The 20,013-nt window shown below is 41.8% G+C and overlaps 1 protein-coding gene across 1 annotated transcript in view; it reads left to right on the top strand.

Annotated features, from left to right (window-relative positions):
• Positions 1–19,332, top strand: part of Uck2 (uridine-cytidine kinase 2) — a 143,756-nt gene extending 124,424 nt beyond the window's left edge. The window contains exon 7 of the mRNA XM_070034183.1: positions 19,085–19,332. Within this exon, the coding sequence (XP_069890284.1) occupies positions 19,085–19,107 (23 nt within the window). The 3' untranslated portion in view covers positions 19,108–19,332. The remainder of the gene's footprint in view (positions 1–19,084) is intronic.
• Positions 19,333–20,013: the final 681 nt, after the last annotated feature.

Genomic DNA, 20,013 nt, shown 5'->3' with positions numbered 1-20,013 from the left:
ACTGTGTTTGCTGAATTCAAATGATTTATACGAGGTCCTACTTCACAATTTAATGTCAACATCTTTAAAAAAAATTCTTTTGTGATACTGAGGTTTTGAACTCCTGGCTTGGCTCCTGCTAGTTATGTGCTCTACCACTTAAACAATTTTATTTTTCAGATAATATCTCAGGCCTGGGGCCGACCTTGGACCATAATCCTTGGACTACCAAGCCTGGCTTATTCATTGAAATCGAAAGTTGCATAGACTTTTTGTCTGGGTTGGCATTAAATTGTGTTTCTCCAGATTTCTGTTCCAGAACATCCACTGTTTTGAATAGCAACAGTTTGTTAAACCTCATGTGTGCTTGGCCTTGGGGCTTCAAAGATGACCTACATATGAGAGTCCTCAGCCTCATCTGGTCTAGTGAGGATAGATATAAGAATGACAATCTCAGTAGTGAAAAGGAAACATGACTCTGTTACATACAAGATGCTGTAGGAACAAGGAGAGCCTAAGTCCCACTTCCCCAGTGGAGTTAGGGAAAGACTTCATGTTCTTAAAGGATCATTTCTGAATGATGGATCAGAGGCAAGGAAGGATTTCAGATAGAGAGAAAGATAAAAGCAGAGGCACAGAAATGTGGCAGTATGTATTGTGCCTTATGAATATAATACTGCATCAGGGTAAGGAGTATGGACTGGAGCTGGGCGCTGGTGGCTCATGCCTCTAATCCCTATAATGATGACTCCATATTAGACTGGGGCCTGGCACATGGTAAATCTCAATAAATGCTAGTAATCATTTGTACAAATATCTGGGAGTCAGAGAAAGAGATGAGGGTCAGTGAAAAATACAGTTCTGTTACTGTAGTACTTTTCCTTTAAAATGTTAATAGGTGATAAATAATGTAAGAGAAAGGACTCTTAGGACTGAGGCAATACTTCAGGAACAAATAGAGGGCTCCAGTGGCTCATACTTGTACCCTCAGCCACTTAGGAGGTTGAGAACTGAAGCTTATGGTTTGAGTTCAGTATGGGCAGAAAAGTCTATGAGACTCCATCTCCAATTAACCAACAAAAAGCCCAACCGGAGACATTGTTCAAGTGGTAGAGTGTTGGCTGAGAAAGCAAACTTAGCAAGCATCAGGCTTTTAAGTTCAAGCCATGGAGCTGGCACAAGATGAAAAAAATGCACCAGGTTATCTAGGACTTGAAAGAGGAAATCTGGACTTTAGGACAGATGGTAACATCTGGGCTTTAATCCTGGCACTTTCAGTCTGTCTTCTAGAACAAATCAACTAATTACTCACAGATTGTCCCTTCTCAACAGCTGGATTCAAAGGACAGATTTCTTAGTGGAGCTTCTTCTCACTCTTACTGATTTCAAGGCCAAGGCCTGACATAAATTGGGAGAATAATAAAATGCGGGCCCCATGTGGCCTCTCTGCCTGCCCAGAGGCAGGGCATTGGATTACTGAGTTTTTCTTTCAGTTTGTGCAAATTATTGGGGCCTTTCTGTCTTTAAGTTACAAGTAATGATCTTGTGTTAGGGAAATGCTGATCCATGGAGACTTTAAGGTCTCCAGTGATGGAGAAGACTATAATGTCCTGAGATCATCCACCTAGTTTACTTGTACAATAGTCTCCTATTTGACATTCTGGTTGTCTAGTTTGTGAGCCAATAATTTCTGCTTTGGGGAGAGATGAAAAGATGCCATTTGGGGACTTCTCTATCTCTAAAAGGTACCAATGACTAGTAAGAGTTGTTTTCTCTTCTCTTCTATACCAGTATTCCCATCTAGACACATTGATGTTGGCCAAGTTTGATGAGATTTACATAGTTGGTGAGGTGCATTCCTCATACTCTTTCTCTATTAAAAGACTGGAAATAGAACAACAAATCAAAGAATTATAAAATGTATTTAAGATCTGCTCTGTGCTATATTCCTGGTATGAATGGTGAGAAATAATTACAGTTATCAACTTAGTATATATTTTTTGGAGTGCGTGTGTATATGCGTGTGTATGTATACAGATTCACTAGGGTCTAAGAACCTTCATGTGTATTCACATTTGACGTTGTAACAAAGCTATAAATTAGAAATTGTAATGTCTAATTTACTGATGAGGAAACAGAAGTACAGAGATTTGAAATGATGAAGCTGAGGTCATTTAGGTAAGGAGAGGTTGTGTTGGGATTTAACCCAAGTCTTTCTGGCTTCCTAAGACTTCTCCCTTAACCATCTGCTAGCCTGCCTCCCTCAGGCTAAAGGGGCACAAGTTTGGTCTTTGCTCACAGGAGACACATTGTGTATTTAATGGGCTCTTATAAGGCAAGTATCAGGGATTAAAGTTAGTCACAGCCTTGATCTTGGACTTATATTATCCAAAACTGGGCTGGGAAGGTGGCTCAGTGGTAGAGCACTTGCCTTGCATGCTCGAGGCCCTGGGTTCGATTCCTCAGCACCACATAAGAAAAAAGCCGGAAGTAGCGCTGTGGCTCAAGTGGTAGAGTGCTAGCCTTGAGCTAAATTGCTGAGGGACAGCGCCCAGGCCCAGAGTTCAGGCCCCATGACCGGACCCCCCCCCCTAAAAAAAAAAGTAAGAAAGTAAAACTGGGAAAAAATTATGTTTATGCAAACCAGTCAACAGTATGATGTTAAACAGCTATGCAAGCCATTGCACTGTGTAAGGTCTTTAGCTTAGTTTCTCAGTTTTCAGTAGATTTTTTTTTTTTTTGGGTCCGGTCATGGAGCCTGAACTCTGGGCCTGGGCGCTGTGCCTCAGCTCTTCAGCTCAAGGCTAGCGCTCTACCACTTGAGCCACAGCACCACTTCCGGCTTTTTTCTTTTTGCTTATGTGGTGCTGAGGAATCGAACCCAGGGCCTCAGGCATGCAAGGCAAGCACTCTACCACTGAGCCACCTTCCCAGCCCCTTCAGTAGATTTTTATTTTTACTTTTGCAAAGTTCTAAGCTTAGTTATCACAGGAGAGCTTGAAGGCTGCCTAGCCTAATGCCACTGTGTTGGGTTGGGAGAATACTTCTTCCCTAGTGGGGGTCCTCATTAGACATGTCAGCATGCCAATATATACATGCTTGCTTTTAAAGAACTGAAATTCAAGTAGTAAAGAAACATGGAGGCTAAAATGTAACTCTCTCTTGCTCTTTCTCTCTCAATCTTTCTCTTCCTTTCTCTGTCTCTCTGTCAAACACACACACACACACACACACACACACACACATATACACACACACACACACACACACACTTTGACTATTGAGAAACCATGCATCTTTCTAGTCAGTCCATGCAGGGGCCATGCTTGCCTTTGGGATGCCTACCTCCTTATACTATGACAGGATCTTTAAGAAAATAAGAACATTTCCAGAAAGTCTAGGCACCAGACCAGGCCTTTCCACTCTGAGTAATTGTCCTGGGAAGAGGTATTCCAAGGTAGGGAGATGCCTTTTGGCTTTTATCCAATGGGGAGGTCCATAGGAACTTCTGTAGGAACAGTTGACACTACACCTTGGAACTCAGAAAATGTCTAGGCCTTGAGATAGCCTACATTCTTACCTTCTTCCATTTTCTGCAGTGTGGTAAGCACAGAGCAGACCTAGATTCCCGGATTTGTCTGGAATTCTACCTGTGTAGATGGTTGTCAGAGAGTGAAGTGTGGCTTAGAAACAAACTCTACAGAATGAAACAAGGGCTGACATGCCTGCTGTCCAGGGAAGATAATGTAGAAAGACAGATGGACTCGTGGGAGCATTTGCATGACTGCTATAAATTTCTCCTGATTTAATTGTTGCAAAATGACAAGAGGTAGGAAGTAGGTGTTTATGCATGTTACCAACGGTGAAGCTGATGTTTTTGGATGGAGAGGTAAAGGGATTTTGCAAGGGTTGTCTCAACACAGTGCTTTCCCCCTGAGCATCCTGGTAGCAATTAAAAGGGCATGGGAGGTAGGGACAGAGGTGGCTGGCAACAGAACTGTTCACCTGAATGAGGTCTTTAAATGTGAATTCTGGGGCAATAAGAAAAATATGACTCTCAAATGTTAACTGGAGGAGAGGACTGACATTGAAAGAAGGATGGTGAGAGTTTCTAGGTATCCTGAGGAGGAAGAAAGAGGAAAGTGTACAAAACTAGTACATAAGTCTTGTGGACATGGGGTTGGGGATAAATCAGGAAGTGTCAGCACTTTAACGCAAAGTGATATGGTGGAGGATCTCTGTGAATGCTTGAGTATGTTGAACCTTAATGAGGAAGTGGAAGTGTGCGGTGGAGGTAACGCATGCCCAAGGGAATGAAGCTACTTCACAGAGGGGTCCTAGATGGGCTGTGCTGTTTAAAGGCCATGTAGAAGAGCTGGAAAGAGCCAAGTAACCAGGGAAACACGAGAAGTCAAGATCTATAAAATGGTAACAGAACAGGTGAAATATAGAGTTGAAGCTTGCAAAAATTTCTTTAAACCATTCCCCCTATATCTGGCCCCATTCAGTTTGGGATAGGGGCAGATGGGATGGATAATGGTAAGGGAGAACAGATCTGTTTTGTCTCTATATTCCCTAACAAACAGAATTAGCCTTAACACTGGAAGTTGGAGGACAAACAGGATTAAGGGGGAATATAAATCTATTTATCCATTTATTGATTGGTGAGCCAAGCTGATTCTATAGCCTGGCTGTTGTGAATAATATTGCTATAAATATGGGTGTTTAGGTATCTCTATTGTGTGTGGACTTAGATTCTTTTGGCATTTACCTAGAAGTGGTACAGCTGGATCATATGGACGTTCTATGTTTTTTTTTTTGGGTCCGGTCATGGGGCCTGAACTCTGGGCCTGGGTGCTGTCCCTCAGCTCTTCAGCTCAAGGCTAGTGCTCTACCACCTGAGCCACAGCGCCACTTTCGGCTTTTTTCTTTTTGCTTATGTGGTGCTGAGGAATCGAACTCAAGGCCTCAGGCATTCAAGGCAAGCGCTCTACCACTGAGCCACCTTCCCAGCCCTATTTGCAATGTTTTTTGAGGAACCTCCATGTTGATCTCTATTGTGGCTATACTAACGTACATTTCCACTGACCGTACATAAGGGTCTTCCCACATCTTTGCCAGCATTTATGTTTTGTTGTATCATTACAGTTATTTTTTTGATGGAAGTGGGATGGAATTTCTTTTTTTTTAAATTTTTTTATTTTTTATTGTGATCATACTGTACAGAGGGGTTACAATTACATGGGCAAGATAATGAGTACATTTCTTATCAAGCATTGCAGCCTCCTCCTTTGTTTACCCTTCACATCCCTTCCCAGGTGGGATGGAATTTCAATGAATGGCATTTCCCTGATGGATAAGGATGTTGAACATTATTTGTATATTTATTGGCCATTTGTGCTTCTTTTGAGGGGCCAGTTCAAATCATTAACTCATTCATTGATTGGGAAACGTCTTCTTTTTTTTTCTTTTTCTTTTGTTAGCTCATTACATATTCTGAATATCGGGCCTAAATTAGATGAATAGCTGGCAAGGAAGTCAGGTAATGAGTATATGTATTTTTTTGAACAGTGACATTTTTTCCATTATTTTCTCTCAATTTTCCCCTCCCAACCTCACTCCCTGCCTCTTTTTTTTTGATTGTTTGCTTTACTTTGCAAAAGCTTTTTTTTTTTTTTTTTTTTTTTTTGGGTCCGGTCATGGGGCCTGAACTCTGGGTCTGGGCGCTGTCCCTCAGCTCTTCAGCTCAAGGCTAGCCCTCTACCACTTGAGCCACAGCGCCACTTCTGGCTTTTATCTTTTGCTTATGTGGTGCTGAGGAATCGAACCCAGGGCCTCAGGCATGCAAGGCAAGCGCTCTACCACTGAGCCACCTTCCCAGCCCCTGCAAAAGCTTTTAATTTGAAATATTCCCATATGTTGATTCTTGCTTTTGTTTTCTGATGTATTGGGGTCGTATCTAAGAAACCATGTCCTGGGCCAATATCTTGAAGGGTTTCTCCTGTATTTTCCTCTAGTAGTTTCAGAGTTTCATGTCTTACATTAAGACATGAATAAGATTACATGTCATCCATTTTGAATTGATTTTCTACAGGGTGAAAGATAGGGGTTTCCTTTCAGTCTTCTACATATGAATGTCTAATTTTCCTAGTACCCTTTTGTGGAAGAGGCTGTTTTTTCTACAATGTATGTTTTTGGCTCTTTTCTCAACTATCAGTTGTTTATAGCTGTGTGGGTTTATTTTTTGGATCCTCTATTGTATTCCACTAATCTATGTGTTTGTTTCTGTTGGTACCATGCTGTTTTTGTTACTATAGCTCTGTAGTTTGAATTTAGGTATTGTGATACCTCCAGCATTGCTTTTTTTTTTTTTTTTTAAAACAACTTAGTATTGCTTTGGCTATTTGGGGTCTTTTGTGCTTCCATATGAATTTTAGGATTTTGTTTTTGTTTCCTGTGTGTAATGACATTGGCATTTTCATGAACTCACTTATTTTTCATTCTTGGTGACTCTGGTTGTTCCTAATTGCCTCATGTTTCCATCCATCGTATCCATTGCTTCTAAAGAAGACAAATGGCCTATACAAAGGACTCATGTTCTTTTGGAAATCGATTGGGGTATTTCATTTGCATATTTGAAAACATCACAAAGAAACCACTGTGTACAATGAATATATGATAATAAAAATGGAAAAAAAAGGAACAGTTTCAAAGTAAAGTTTAAATTGATGGAGAGAAATTAGTCTGAAAACTGATTTGCAAGAGCCAGACTACTAAGTTGCATTAGCATCCAGAGTAGAAATTGGCCTGTTCTTACTTATTTTTCATATTGGATAATTTAATTTGCTTTTGGTGTTATTGGGGTTTGAACTTAGGTCTCACACTAGCTAGGTAGGCACTCTACAGCGTGAGCCATGCTCCCAGCCCTGCAAGTTGGATAACTGAGACACCATTTTCTTCTGAATGCACTGTATCAGGGATCAGGCTGCCAGGATCAAGGTATGTTTATGCTCCCATGTATTTCAGCTGATGGGAAAAACACAAACAAAGCCAAACTTCTGCTTTCATGTCATACTCAGCTGAGGGAAGGAGTTTTACGTTCCTGCTTCTGGTTGGCATTCAGGCACTGTTGTATGATCTCGGGCAACCTGCTCAACCCTTACAGATCTTTGTTTCCTCAGTTATGAAATGGTAAGAAAAACTTTCTCAGACAAGTGTCCACCCATGGCCTCCTTAACAGATGCCAGCCCGCCCACATCGGCAGCTGTGGCCACCATGTAAATCTAGTCCTAATTTTCAGTTTGAGGAGCTTTCTAGCTGTGTATTGACTTCCTTCCATCTTCTTCATGTAGTCTATTATGGGGTTGGGGTGTCCCTTGGGCCTCTCACCTTTGTGGCTGGATATCTTGCTCTTCTGGGCTATCCCACTTTTCTGGGCCATCCCAGTGCAATCTGGTACCTGTCACTTTGCTTGTGGCCAGACACACTTATCAGTGGAGTAAAAGTCCATCCAGCCCCTCTTGGCCACTGGGAGCCAGGCTCTCTGAATGCCCCTGCCTTGGTCTTTCTTGGAAAGATCAAATGATTCACAGATGGTCACAAAGAATATATGAGATTTGATAAAAAGTGCCCAGCAGTGTGCCTGGCATACAATAGGTTACTCATCTTTTCATGGCACATTCTAAAGGGGTTGGCTCAATAAAAACAAAGAAGATGACTCTTTTTATTTAAAACTTAACATTTCAAAAAAAAAAAGAGTCTAGAACAGCAAGAGCTGGGAGAAGCAGAGAGCTTTTCTCCTCTTATCATGGTGAAGTTTATCTCATAATAGCTACTTGGCCCACTCTCTGCTTAGTCATTTAATCCACAGCTACCTCGATTAGTCACTGCTCCTGGCTAATTCTTATCACAATTATGATCCCTATTGTTTATTTTTAAACACAGTCTTACTGCCATTAGAGAAATCAAGTTGGAACCCAACGAAGTAAATGAGCAGAAACTTCAGGAGGGAGGAGACCATAGGATCAGACCATCCATCAGAGGAAGAATTTGAAAGTAAAGCCAGTGTCCTATTGGACAAGGGATACATTAGAAGTCAAGGTAAGAGGAGTTGAGATTTGGTCTTGAAGAATGCAGCATGGTAAACCTCTTGGTTTAATGAAGATGGATGGACTCCAGACCAAGCTGTGTGTATTAGTGCAATTCTTCAGGGCAGGTTCACACAGTTGGTCTTCAGAGTGGATACTGAAGAAGGGTATAAAGTTTCTGGCAAAATATGAAGAAAGGTGCTTCTTTATAGTTGAAGAATATGTTGATAACCTTCAAGCAGGGTGAGTTTTGTAGGTGTGATTGGACCAATTGTTCAGGGACCAGTTGTTCAGAAGGACTGACATGCTTGGTTTCACACTCAGCTGGCACCATCTCAAAGTTTTTGTTGAAGTTGATTTTGGGTATTGGGATTTGAACTGAGGGCCTCATGCTTGCTAGACAGTTGCTCTACCACCCAAGCTACCATCTTGAAATTTTAAATAAATATATATTTGGATTTGTGTTTTATAAGAAAGTCTCATGGTAGAATCCTCTTTTGTATTACAAAAAGAAAATGAAGTTGCTATGAATTTTGATAATTTAATAAATGAATTTCCAGAAAAGCAAGTCAGAAAAACTAATGCTCCATAAAGATATCTTATAATAAAGTTTTTATTTATTGTATTAACAATTATATACATATTTTTGTAATTTTTACATTCATGTTTTTATATATAGATCACCCCTAGTATGCTTTATAAGTAATAAAATATTTTGAAAGAAAGCAAGCTTTAATCAGTAGTTCAATAAATTTGAATTGCCATACAAGCACTTGCATTATTGAGAAAAAAATGAAAAAAAGCTTTATTTTACTCTCAGTTGGCCTTGTGACATTTCTGCAGGTGTGTGCAGTTTAACTGATCAGCCTCTATCCCTCTACCATTCTTCTGTATCCTCCCTTCCACTTATTAAATAATTTCAACCATTTCATACATACATATAAAGAACTATGACCATATTCTTTCTCATCCACCATCTGTATTCACGATCCCCCTTCCCACTACTACCTACTTCTCAACAGAGCCTGTTTTGTTCTCCTGTCATTCATTTTTAGAGTATATTAATTGTACTAAGTGGTTTCACCATGGTATTTTGCATGCACTTATATTGTGTTTCAATCAGTGATTTACTTCTTCCTGCTGTATCTCCTTCCAGGGCACAGAACAGATGCCCATCACATGCTTGTGGGTGGGAGGAAGGATGGCTGTTAACACCACAGGGGACAGTCATGTGGAACCCTTTGGGTGGCTTAGCCAAGAGACATTGTTGTTATTGCTGCTGATACTGATGGTTCAGAATTACAAGGCCAACATGGGAGAGAGCTGGCTTTTGGTAAAGCAAATTTATTATTGGGAATAAATATTTGATGCAGGTGCACACCTCCTAAATTCATGTTATGTTTTAACAGATTATCAATTGAACCTACTAAAGAAATATACTGGTTAAATAAGCAATATGTGTAGTCAGCTAATGTGCACTGGGGTCTAATGCAGTAAGGCAATCTTTAATACCTATTAGGGAGATCAAGTCATTTAAGAACTAAGTATGCTCTATGGCAAATTAAGGGCAGAGGGTTAATAAGTTTCTCCTTAGTTTATAAATAATAAATTGGTCTTTGTTTTATTAAGTTAAATCTATAATTCAGTATTAGTTTCTCTACATTACTTAGACAAAGCCTTGCTGTAGGTGTACCTGAGCTAAGAAATCAGTATTTTTGTGAATCATATAATGGGTCCTCCCGAGTCAGGGCTGATGTGAGGAGAGTTTGGGAAAGAAAATACCAGGGAAGAGCTTGGGATGGGATTACAAAGGGCAGCTTGCTAGCTAATGTGAAAGTTAAGGGTAAAGATGGGTGAGCGAGTTGAATTCTTGTTTTTTTTTTTTTTTTTTTTTTTTTTTTTTTTTTTAATTTTTTTATTGTAGAGATACTATACAGAGGGTTACAGTTACATGAGTGAGGTAATGAGTACACTTCCACTTCCTCTTGAACATTGTTACCCCCTCCATTGTTTTCCCCCTACCATCCCCTCCCTCCTTCCCTTCCCCAAGGTTCTTTTTTTTTTTTTTTTTTTTTTTTGATCGTGATTAAGTGATTACTTAATTTCCGGAAATTCACAGTATTGTGGAATAATGATGCTCATTTAAAGTCACAAGTTCATTCTAACTTTCCTGGAGCAAATTGTCTATCACAGTCTGTAATATATAACGGTGCTCATATGTTATATACCATATATGTGATCAGCAGCATGGGGATATTTAGTAGTGGTTCAACCAGATGAGTGGGAGTTCTTTGTTTCTTAAGTCCTGTTAGTTTTGTCATATCACCTAACATTTTGGATTCATCATCCACTTATCAGGGAGACCATGTACTGTTTGTCTCTTCGTTCTTGGCTTACCTCACTCAACATGATTCCTTCTAGCTCCATCCATTTCCCTGCAAATGCCATTATTTTGTCATTTCTAATGGCTGCATAATATTCCATTGTGTATAGATACCACAATTTTTGGATCCATTCATCTGTGGTGGGGCATCTAGGTTGTTTCCATATCCTAGCTATTGCGAACAGTGCTGCAATAAACATGGAGGTGCACGTGTCCTTGTATATTGGTTCCTGTTGTTCAGGGTAGATGCCTAGAAGTGGTATGACTGGGTCGTAAGGGAGGTCAATCTTTAGCTTTCTAAGGACCCTCCAGACTGCTTTCCAAAGTGGTTGTATGAGTGTACATTCCCACCAGCAGTGTAATAGCGTTCCTCGTTCTCCACATCCCCTCCAGCATTTGTCGTTGGCTGATTTGTGGATGTGGGACATTCTGACTGGGGTAAGGTGGTATCTCAGGGTTGTCTTTATTTGCATTTCCTTCACCACCAGGGATGATGAACATTTCCTCATGTGTTTCTTTGCCATTTTTATTTCTTCATTTGAGAAGTCCCTCTTTAGTTCCCTTGCCCATTTAGTAATTGGTGTGTTGGGTTTGGGAGGGATTAGTTTCTTGAGTTCCCTGTATATACAGGATGTTAACCCCTTGTCTGATATATTGCTGGTAAATATTTTTTCCCAATTAGTTGGTTGTCTTTCTAGCTTGGTTGCGATAGCTTTATCTGTGCAGAAGCTTTTTATTTTAAGGTAGTCCCATTTGTCGAGTCTCTCTCCAATTTGTTGTGACCCTGGGACTCTGTTCAGGAAGTTCCTTCCTGTGCCTATTAGTTCAAGTGTCTCTCCTACTCTGTCCTGCAGTAGTTTCAGAGATTCAGGTTTAATGTTAAGGTCTTTAATCCATTTTGAGTTGATGTTGGTGCATGGTGATAGGCTGGGGTCCACTTTTAGTTTTCTGCATGTGGCTGCCCAGTTTTCCCAGCACCAGCGGTTGAAGAGGCTGTGTTTCTTCCATTGTATGTCTTTGGCTCCTTTGTCGAATATCAGCTGGCTGTAGGCCTGTGGATTTATTTCTGGATCTTCTATTCTGTTCCATTGGTCTTCGGGTCTGTTTTTGTGCCAGTACCATGCTGTCTTTGTTATTATAGCTCTGTAGTAGAGTTTGAAGTTCGGCATGGATAGCCCTCCCATATTGTCTTTATCCCCTAGAATTGTTTTGGCTATTCTAGGTCTTTTGTTGTTCCATATGAATTTTTGGACTGTTTTCTGTATTTCAGTGATGTACGTCATTGGGATTTTAATAGGAATTGCGTTGAATTTGTATATTAGTTTTGGAAGTATTACCATCTTTACTATATTAAGTCGGCCTATCCAGGAGCATGGGAGGTCTTTCCATTTCCTAGTGTCTTCTGCAATTTCTTTCTTTAACTTTTTATAGTTCTCATTAAATAGTTCTTTTACATCTTTGGTTAGGTTAATTCCTAAATATTTTATTTTTCGGGAGGTTATTGTGAATGGGGTTGCTCCCTTTATTTCCCTCTCTTCCTGTACATTATCAGTGTATAGGAAGGCAACTGATTTTTGTGGGTTTATTTTGTATCCTGCTATTTTGCCAAAGTGATTTATGATTTCTAAGAGTTTGGGGATGGAGTTTTTGGGATCGTGGAGGTATAGTATCATGTCGTCTGCAAAAAGGGATAGTTTAACTTCTTCTTTTCCTATGAGGATCCCTTTAATATCTTTTTCTTGCCTTATTGCCCTGGCTAAGGGTTCTAGGACTATATTGAAGAGGAGTGGAGACAGTGGGCATCCTTGCCTAGTTCCTGATTTTAGGAGAATTGGTTGTAGCTTTTCCCCATTAAGTATAATATTGGCTATTGGTCTGTCATAAATGGCTTTTATTGTTTTTAGAAATGTTCCTTCTATTCCTATTTTCTCCAGAGCTTTTAGCATGAATGAATGTTGAATTTTGTCAAAGGCCTTTTCTGCATCTGTAGCGATAATCATGTGATTCTTGACCTTGGCTCTGTTGATATGTTGGATTACATTTATTGACTTACGTATGTTAAACCATCCCTGTGTCTCTGGGATGAAGCCTACCTGGTCATAGTGAATTATTTTTTTTATGTGTTTCTGGATTCTGTTAGCTAGAATCTTGTTAAGGATCTTTGCATCTGTGTTCATCAAGGAGATTGGCCTGTAATTCTCCTTTTTGGTTGGGTCTTTGCCTGGTTTGGGGATGAGTGTGATATTGGCTTCGTAGAATGAGTTTGGGATAGCTCCTTCCTTCTCTGTTTCTCTGAAGAGCTTGAGGAGTATGGGTATTAGTTCTTGTTTAAAGGTCTTATAGAATTCTGCTGTGAATCCATCTGGTCCTGGGCTTTTTTTTGTTGGAAGACTTTTGATAGCTTCCTGTATCTCATTATAGGATATTGGCTTATTTAATTGGTTAACTTCTTCTTTGCTCAGTTTGGGCAACTTGTATTTCTCTAAAAATGCATCCATTTCTGCCCGATTTTCTTCCTTTAGAGAGTATAGCTTTTGAAAGTAGTCTGTTAGAATTGTTTGGATATCTTGGGTACGTGTGGTGATGTTTCCCGTGGCATCCCTAATCCTATTAATATGGGTTTCCTCTCTTCTTTTTTTAATTAATCTAGCCAATGGGCCATCAATTTTGTTTATTTTTTCAAAGAACCAGCTTTTTGTTTGGTTTATTTTGGTTATGGTTTTCTGATTTTCTAATTGGTTAATCTCTGCTTTTAATTTGGTTATCTGGCTTCTTCTAGTAGCTTTAGGTTCCATTTTTTCCTGTTTTTCTAGCTGTTTTAATTGCAACATGAGGTTATTTACTTGGTCTGTCTCCATTCTCTTGATGTGGGCACTGAGGGCAATAAATTTGCCCCTCAGGACTGCTTTTGCTGTGTCCCACAAGTTTCTTTGTGAGGTGTTTTCATTTTCATTGAGTTGTAGGAAGTGCTTTATTTCTTCTCTGATCTCTTCTGTTATCCAGGCATTGTTAAGGAGTGTGCTGTTCAATTTCCATGTATTGGAGAAATTTCTGCGGTATGCTTTGTTATTGAGAGCTAGCTTGATTCCACTGTGGTCAGATAGGATACAGGGGATTATGTCGATCCCTTTGTATTTGCTTAAGTTCCTTGCATGAACTATGATATGGTCTATTTTGGAGAAAGTTCCGTGAGCTGCTGAGAAGAATGTGTACTGTGTTGTTTTAGGGTGAAATACTCGGTAGATGTCAGTTAATTCCGCTTGAAGTATGGCCTCTCTTAATTCGGTAGCTTCTTTGCCAATCCTCTGGTTGGTAGACCTGTCCTTTGGTGAGAGTGGTGTGTTAAAGTCTCCTAGTATTATCGTATTGGGATCTATTTTATTCTGTAAGTTTGAGAGCATTTGTTTGACATATCTGGGTGCACCAATATTTGGGGCATATAAGTTGATGATGGTTATATCCTCCTCTTGGATTGTTCCCTTTATTAATATGTAGTGTCCGTCCTTGTCTTTCTGTACTGATTTTAATGAAAAGTTTATTTTGTCAGATATCAGGATAGCTACACCTGCTTTCTTACTGGGGGCGTTTGATTGGTAGATCCTTTTCCACCCCTTCACTCTGAGTTTGTTTGTATGTTTGGCTGAGAGGTGGGTCTCCTGAAGGCAACAGATGGATGGGTCTTGTTTTCTTATCCAGTCCTCAGTTCGTTTTCTTTTAATTGGCGAATTCAGCCCATTTATATTAAGAGAAAGTATAGAGAGATGCATTGTTGTCCCTGCCATTCCGTTTTCCTAAGTTTTTCTTTTTTCCTTTCCTCCTGTGCTTGCTCAGTTAGACTTTGAGTAATGCCTGTTTGGGGCAGGCCCCAGTTCCTGGCTGCTTTCTTCAGGTTGTGTCCCCCCTCTTAGAATTCTTTGTAATGCTGGCTTAATGTTTATGTATTCATTTAGTTTTTCTTTGCTATTAAAAGTTTTCAGTTCTCCATCAAATGTGAATGCTAGCTTTGCCGGGTAGATCAGTCTGGGTTGGCAGTTATTGGCTCTCAGGGCTCGTATGGTGCTTTCCCAGGCTTTTCTTGCATTCATTGTTTGTGTGGAGAGATCTGCAGTAATTCTTATTTTTTTCCCATTGTAGTATAGCTCCTTCTTCATTTTTGCTGCATGCAGGATTGTTTCCTTATTATTCAGATCTATCATTTTTACTATAATGTGTCTAGAAGTGTTTCTCCTGGGGTCTTGCTTGTTGGGTGTTCGATAAGCTTTTGTGATGTAGTTAAGATGGTCGTTTTTGAGGTGGGGAAAATTTTCATTGATTATCTTGTTAAATAGGTGTTGCATTCCCTTGCTCTGGAATTCCTCACCTTCGTCCACTCCAATTATGCGAAGGTTAAATTTTTTAGCATTATCTGCTTGCTCTTGAATATCCCTTTGGTTTAATTTGAGTAATTTTTCCATATCTGTCACTTTTTGGTCCAGTTGGTGTATTCTGTCTTCTGTATCTGACACTCGACCTTCCATTTCATTCACTCTGTTGACAGTGGCTTCTATTGTGGTTTGCATGGAGGAAATGGATCCCTTTATGGATTCAATGTTGGTTCTCAGAGTACTGATCTCACCTCTCAATGAGGTATGCATTACCTCTAATTTGGCGTTTATCTCACTTCTTACTGAGGTTTGTGCAGCTTCTATTTTTGCATGCATCTCTTGTTTGATACCCTGTATCTCTTTGGATAGTTCATCCTTGTGCTCTTTCAATTTCTGATCAATTTCTCGCTTTATTTCTTGAGTCATTGCCTCCAGCAACCCTTGGAAGTAGCCTTTGTCTTCCATTCCTGCTTTGCTCCCACTGGGGCTCTCCCCTGTGTGGCTGCTGGCTTTTGAGGTGAGCTTGCTGTCCTGGGTGGTAGTAAACCTTGTGATTTTTCTCTGTGATTTTCGCATGGAGGTTCAGGAGACTGCTCTTCAATTTTGTTTTGGTGTGTCTGTCTTTGCTTGGTTGCTGATTCTGTATTGGTAGAGAGAGTCTGTGCCTGATCTGAGTTCTGTTGGGAGCCTATTTCCAGCTGCTATTCTGACTTACTTAGGATTCTCAGCTCTCTGCTGTAGATTGCTGACAGTTCCCGCCTTTGGAAGGGTTGAGCAGCCTAGACTGCTTGTGTTTGCTCCTACGGGTGCTCTTGTGAAGAACAGATGCTCTGGATGCACTCTCCCAAATGCTGGAGTCTGCTATGGGCTCCTGATGTGTTTTTGTTTATTTGTTTTGGGCTGGTTGTGGGCTTGAACTCTAGGTTTGGGTGCTGTCCCTCAGCTTTTCAGCTCAAGGCTGGCACCCTACCGTTTGAGCCACAGCACCACTTCTGACCCTTTTTGCTTTTGTGATGCTGAGGAATTAGATCCAGGGCCTCATACATCCAAGACTATCACTCTATTGCTGAGCCGCCTTAACAGTCTGAGCTCCTGCTTACTGTCAGGTGCTGGCAGCCTGTGTTGCCCAATTCCCAGTCTAGGGTATATGGGTGGAGTTTTGGTGGGGTTTGGGCTTCTCTTGTCCTGGGCCTCCAGGTCTTTTGTTGTCACAGGCGTGCTTCCCGGGGGAGTGTTGTTTCCTGGTTTTCTCCCCTCTGTTGAGGCGTATGCTCAGCTTTTTACTTCAATTGGGAGGAGTTGGTTGTGTTGTTCAGGTGCCGGATCCCCGGGCTTGGTTCCGGCCCCAGCCTGGAGCGCGCTTGTTAGGCCTGTGCTGATGTGTATACCCCCTAGGTTATACAGCCTGGGGGACACAGTTCAAATTTCTTCTACTGTTGGTAGTCTTGACCCAGGGGCGCTGTTCCTGGCTTGGGCATTTAAGCTCCCTTCCAGGGGTGCTCTTGCTCTAGCCTGGCCAGCTGAGTGTGCTCCACGGGCTGGTGGAGCTCTCAAACAGTTCCCAGTTTTAGTGGGTCCTGTGGTCCGGGTGCTGGGGTAGGGAGTCTAGGTCAGGGTCTGGGGATTCCCTCCAGCTCTGGTCTCCCTTGAGGGATACACTTCCCCTGTGGGGTACTCACCCTGGAGCTGGTTGTTTCTGTGTGGTGTAGGTCGTCAGTTGTTGTTGCAATCCGGGCTGGGTTGGGCGGTGGTGGCTCTGTGTGATTCTTTTCTGTCTCTGCCTCTGTCGAAGCTGTTGGGTCAAGAGTGTCCACGCTCAGGCAGCTTCTTCTCGGTACCTCTGGGGCCCAAGTGACCCCGCCGGGTTGTTGCGATCGTGATCGGGCGGGCGGGTGGTCTGCAGACAGGACCCTTTGTCGCGCCGAGCCGCTTTGGCGGGATGGAACCTCTCTGCTCGGGTGGAGAGTGCTGGATCGTTGCGATCGCGATCCGGCGGGTGAATTCTTGTTTTAAGGGATACAATGCCACCATGGAAAATCACTGTACCCTTTAGAAAGGGACTTTAGCTTGCTGGCTCCCATGCTTCTCTCCTGCTTTATTATCTATCACAAACCTTACAGGAATGAAAGGAGGAAACAGGGCTGATATTCACATCGAGAGGGGAAAGTCTCACTTTCATTAAAGGTTATAAAATATTTACTAAGAAATGCTAAATCCCAGTTCCAGTGAAGTCAGAGGATTGAATCTAGTTCCACTCTCTAGAGTCCAGATAAGAATGAAGCTTTCCCCAAAGCTGGAGCGAACAGGTCTCAAAGTGATGTCCTTCCTTTCGAAGTGCCTCCTTTCACCTGCCCCCCTCCCCCCCCCACCCCTTTGCTTCACAGTTTTTCTGTGTTCTCAGTGGGCTTAATGTATAGCAGCAGGTTGATTTCCAATCTTTGTGGTTTCAGTTCAGCCAGGGTTTGAGTTTGGGTTTTTTGTTTGTTTGTTTGTGTTCTTGTTGTGATTGGACACGGAGGGCAGGAAAATCATTGCAACATCTTCCACAGAAAACAGCACAATGAGGGTGGAGTATGTTGCATGGTGTGTTCTGAGGCCTTCCATCATCAGGTACTGAGGTCTTCTTGGGTTTTTATCTACAAGCTTTAACTTCTCAATGAGGCTCTTGCCAGTACTTGGGGACACGATGACTCATTGCTATCAAAACTTGGGAAGGAGTGAAACAGGAATGCCTTCTGAGAGGTTGGACAGAGAAATCAGGACAGCATACTACCATATATATCCTGTTACCTCCAAGGGGCAGCACTGTGGGTCGCTTGGCTGCTTCTATGTGCCTCACTCCAGACTCGCTGAGTCTTTCTCCTTTCCATCCCTCGCTGGGGCATGTTCATATCCTTATGTTAGTCAGTTCCTTTGTCTCTCTCTAGCAGATAGGGGGATTCTCTTCCCAGATCTCCTCATCAGAACCAGCTCACTTGTTCTTGGTTGCTGGGAACTTAACAACTTCTGTTTCTCTCACTGAGATTTTCTTCTCCAAGGTCTTGTTGCTTCCAAGAAAGTGGCTCACCATGACTGATGGGTTGACTTGAGGATGGATATAAAGGCTCAGCCTCCTTGGTTCAGGCTAGATCTCTGTATGGTTGTTTTAGCTGCAGGACCTTCTATTAGATGGGCAGGAGTCTTTATCTCAGTCTCACTAGGACCAGCATCTCCCTCTCCCACCATCCTGTCATCCTCATTTTTTGTACTTTTTTATTGTAAAAATGTTGTACAGAGGGTTTACAGTTACATGAGCAATGAGTACATTTCCTATTGAGCATCCTCATTTTTTTTTGGTGCAAGTCCTGGGGTTTGACCTCAGAGCCTGAGCATTGCTCCTGAGCTTTTCTGTTGAAGGCTAGCACTCTACCAATTGAGCCACAGCTCCACTCTCAGATGTGTGTGTGTGTGTGTGTGTGTGTGTGTGTGTGTGTGTGTGTGTGTGTGTGTGCTTAATTGGAGATAAGACTCTCTTGGACTTTCCTGATCAGGCTGGCTTCTAATCAAGATCATCAGATCTCAACCTCCTGAGTAGCTAGGATTACAAGCATAAGCCACCAGTGGTCAACTCATTCTCATTTTCCGACCAGTGCATTTCCTTAAGAACTCCCTAGGGAACATTCTGTACACTCAGTTTGCTTCCCACAAACACAAGCTAAGATGGGTGATACTAAGAATAGTCCTGGGAAGAAGACACTAAAATGGGGATCCAACATGTCTATCATCTGGCAATAAGAACTTTAACACTGGTGGTAGGTGGGTGAGAGTGGCCCCTGATTTATGTAGCAGTGCAGTTGCCAAGACTATTGCCAGTGGGAGGGGGTGCATTGGATCACACAATATCTACAGTGGGGGAGGTTAGTGGGACATGGTAACTGAGAGGATTGTGGTTGCAGCTCTCAGTTAACCAGAGACACGATGACAGGATCAGAATGAAATTAACTGCCAATTCTATAAAAAGTCTGGGGCATTTGTTGCCGAACTTAAAGTATTCCCAGGCCAGTAGGACTAGGAAAATGGGAGAATCAGGTTCAGGACTAATCTTTAAGAAGAAGTACTGAACCAATTCAGCAGGGATACTCAGTAGACATGATGTTGGAAATGAACTATACAACTTGGGGTGGAGGGGGGTTGGGAGGGGTAAAACTAAGAGGATATGAGGGAGGGGGAGACATTGTTAAAAAAGAAATGTACTCATGCTGGACAATGATGACTCATGCTTGTAATCCTAGCTACTCAGGATGCTGAGATCTGAGGACCATGGTTCAAAGCCAGCCTGCACAGGAAAGTCCGTGAGACTCTTATTTCCAATTAACCACCAGAAAACTGGAAGTGGTGCTGTGGCTCAATGGTAGAGCACTCACCTTGAGCTGAAGAGCTCAAGGACAGGGCCCAGGCCCAGAGCCCCATGACTGACCGAAAGAAAGAAAGAAAGAGAAAAAGAAAAAAAGAAATGTACCCATTACCTGACTTATGTAACTGTAACCCATCACCTTTACAATAAATTAAAAAAAAGAATGTTACCAAGTTTTAATAAAAAGAAGAATTGATCTTCAAACAAAGGTGAATTGTGGTCTTTGCTGATCTCATATTATTCATTTTAGTAGAGAAGGGATGGTGCCCTGAGACTGGGGCTGGGGTATGGGAGTAGATATAGACGGAAATGATGAACTCAAAGACTCTCTTAAAGCCAATGCTAGCAAACTCGGAATACAACTGGAAGCTTCTACTGAGATAGGTATCTTGCAAAATGTTACATGTTCCTTCAAAAGCTACCTGTGTCTGGTCTCCTAGCAATCAGGTCAGCCACAGGGAACAAGTTCAAGTGCAAGCTGATGAGATTAGCAAGGCCTGGTAGGGAGGAGAGAAACGACAACATGGTGAGAGAAATACTGCGATTATGTGCATCATGGGAGCCCAGTGACTGTGTGTGGGACTCAGTCTTGAGGTGCTGGGTCAAGGAGACAGAATGAATATATGAAGAACCATTTATTTAGATCTGAGAGCCCTCTGAAGGGCTGTCTCAATGTCAGGGCTTCCTATAGGATCAACCGAGGCCTCAATGGCAAGTGCATTGGAGGTTAGCTTCCCACTCTGCCCACTCTGTCCTCCTTCTTTATAATACTTTACCCCCGTAGGCCACTTTCCAATCAGCATTCTG

This window comes from Dipodomys merriami, unplaced genomic scaffold (genome assembly GCF_024711535.1).
Source record: "Dipodomys merriami isolate MVZ:Mamm:240054 unplaced genomic scaffold, mDipMer1.0.p SCAF_24, whole genome shotgun sequence".
Lineage (NCBI taxonomy): Eukaryota > Metazoa > Chordata > Mammalia > Rodentia > Heteromyidae > Dipodomys > Dipodomys merriami.
The sequence above is the reverse complement of the archived record's forward strand: the minus strand, read 5'-3'. Positions and strand labels throughout refer to the sequence as shown.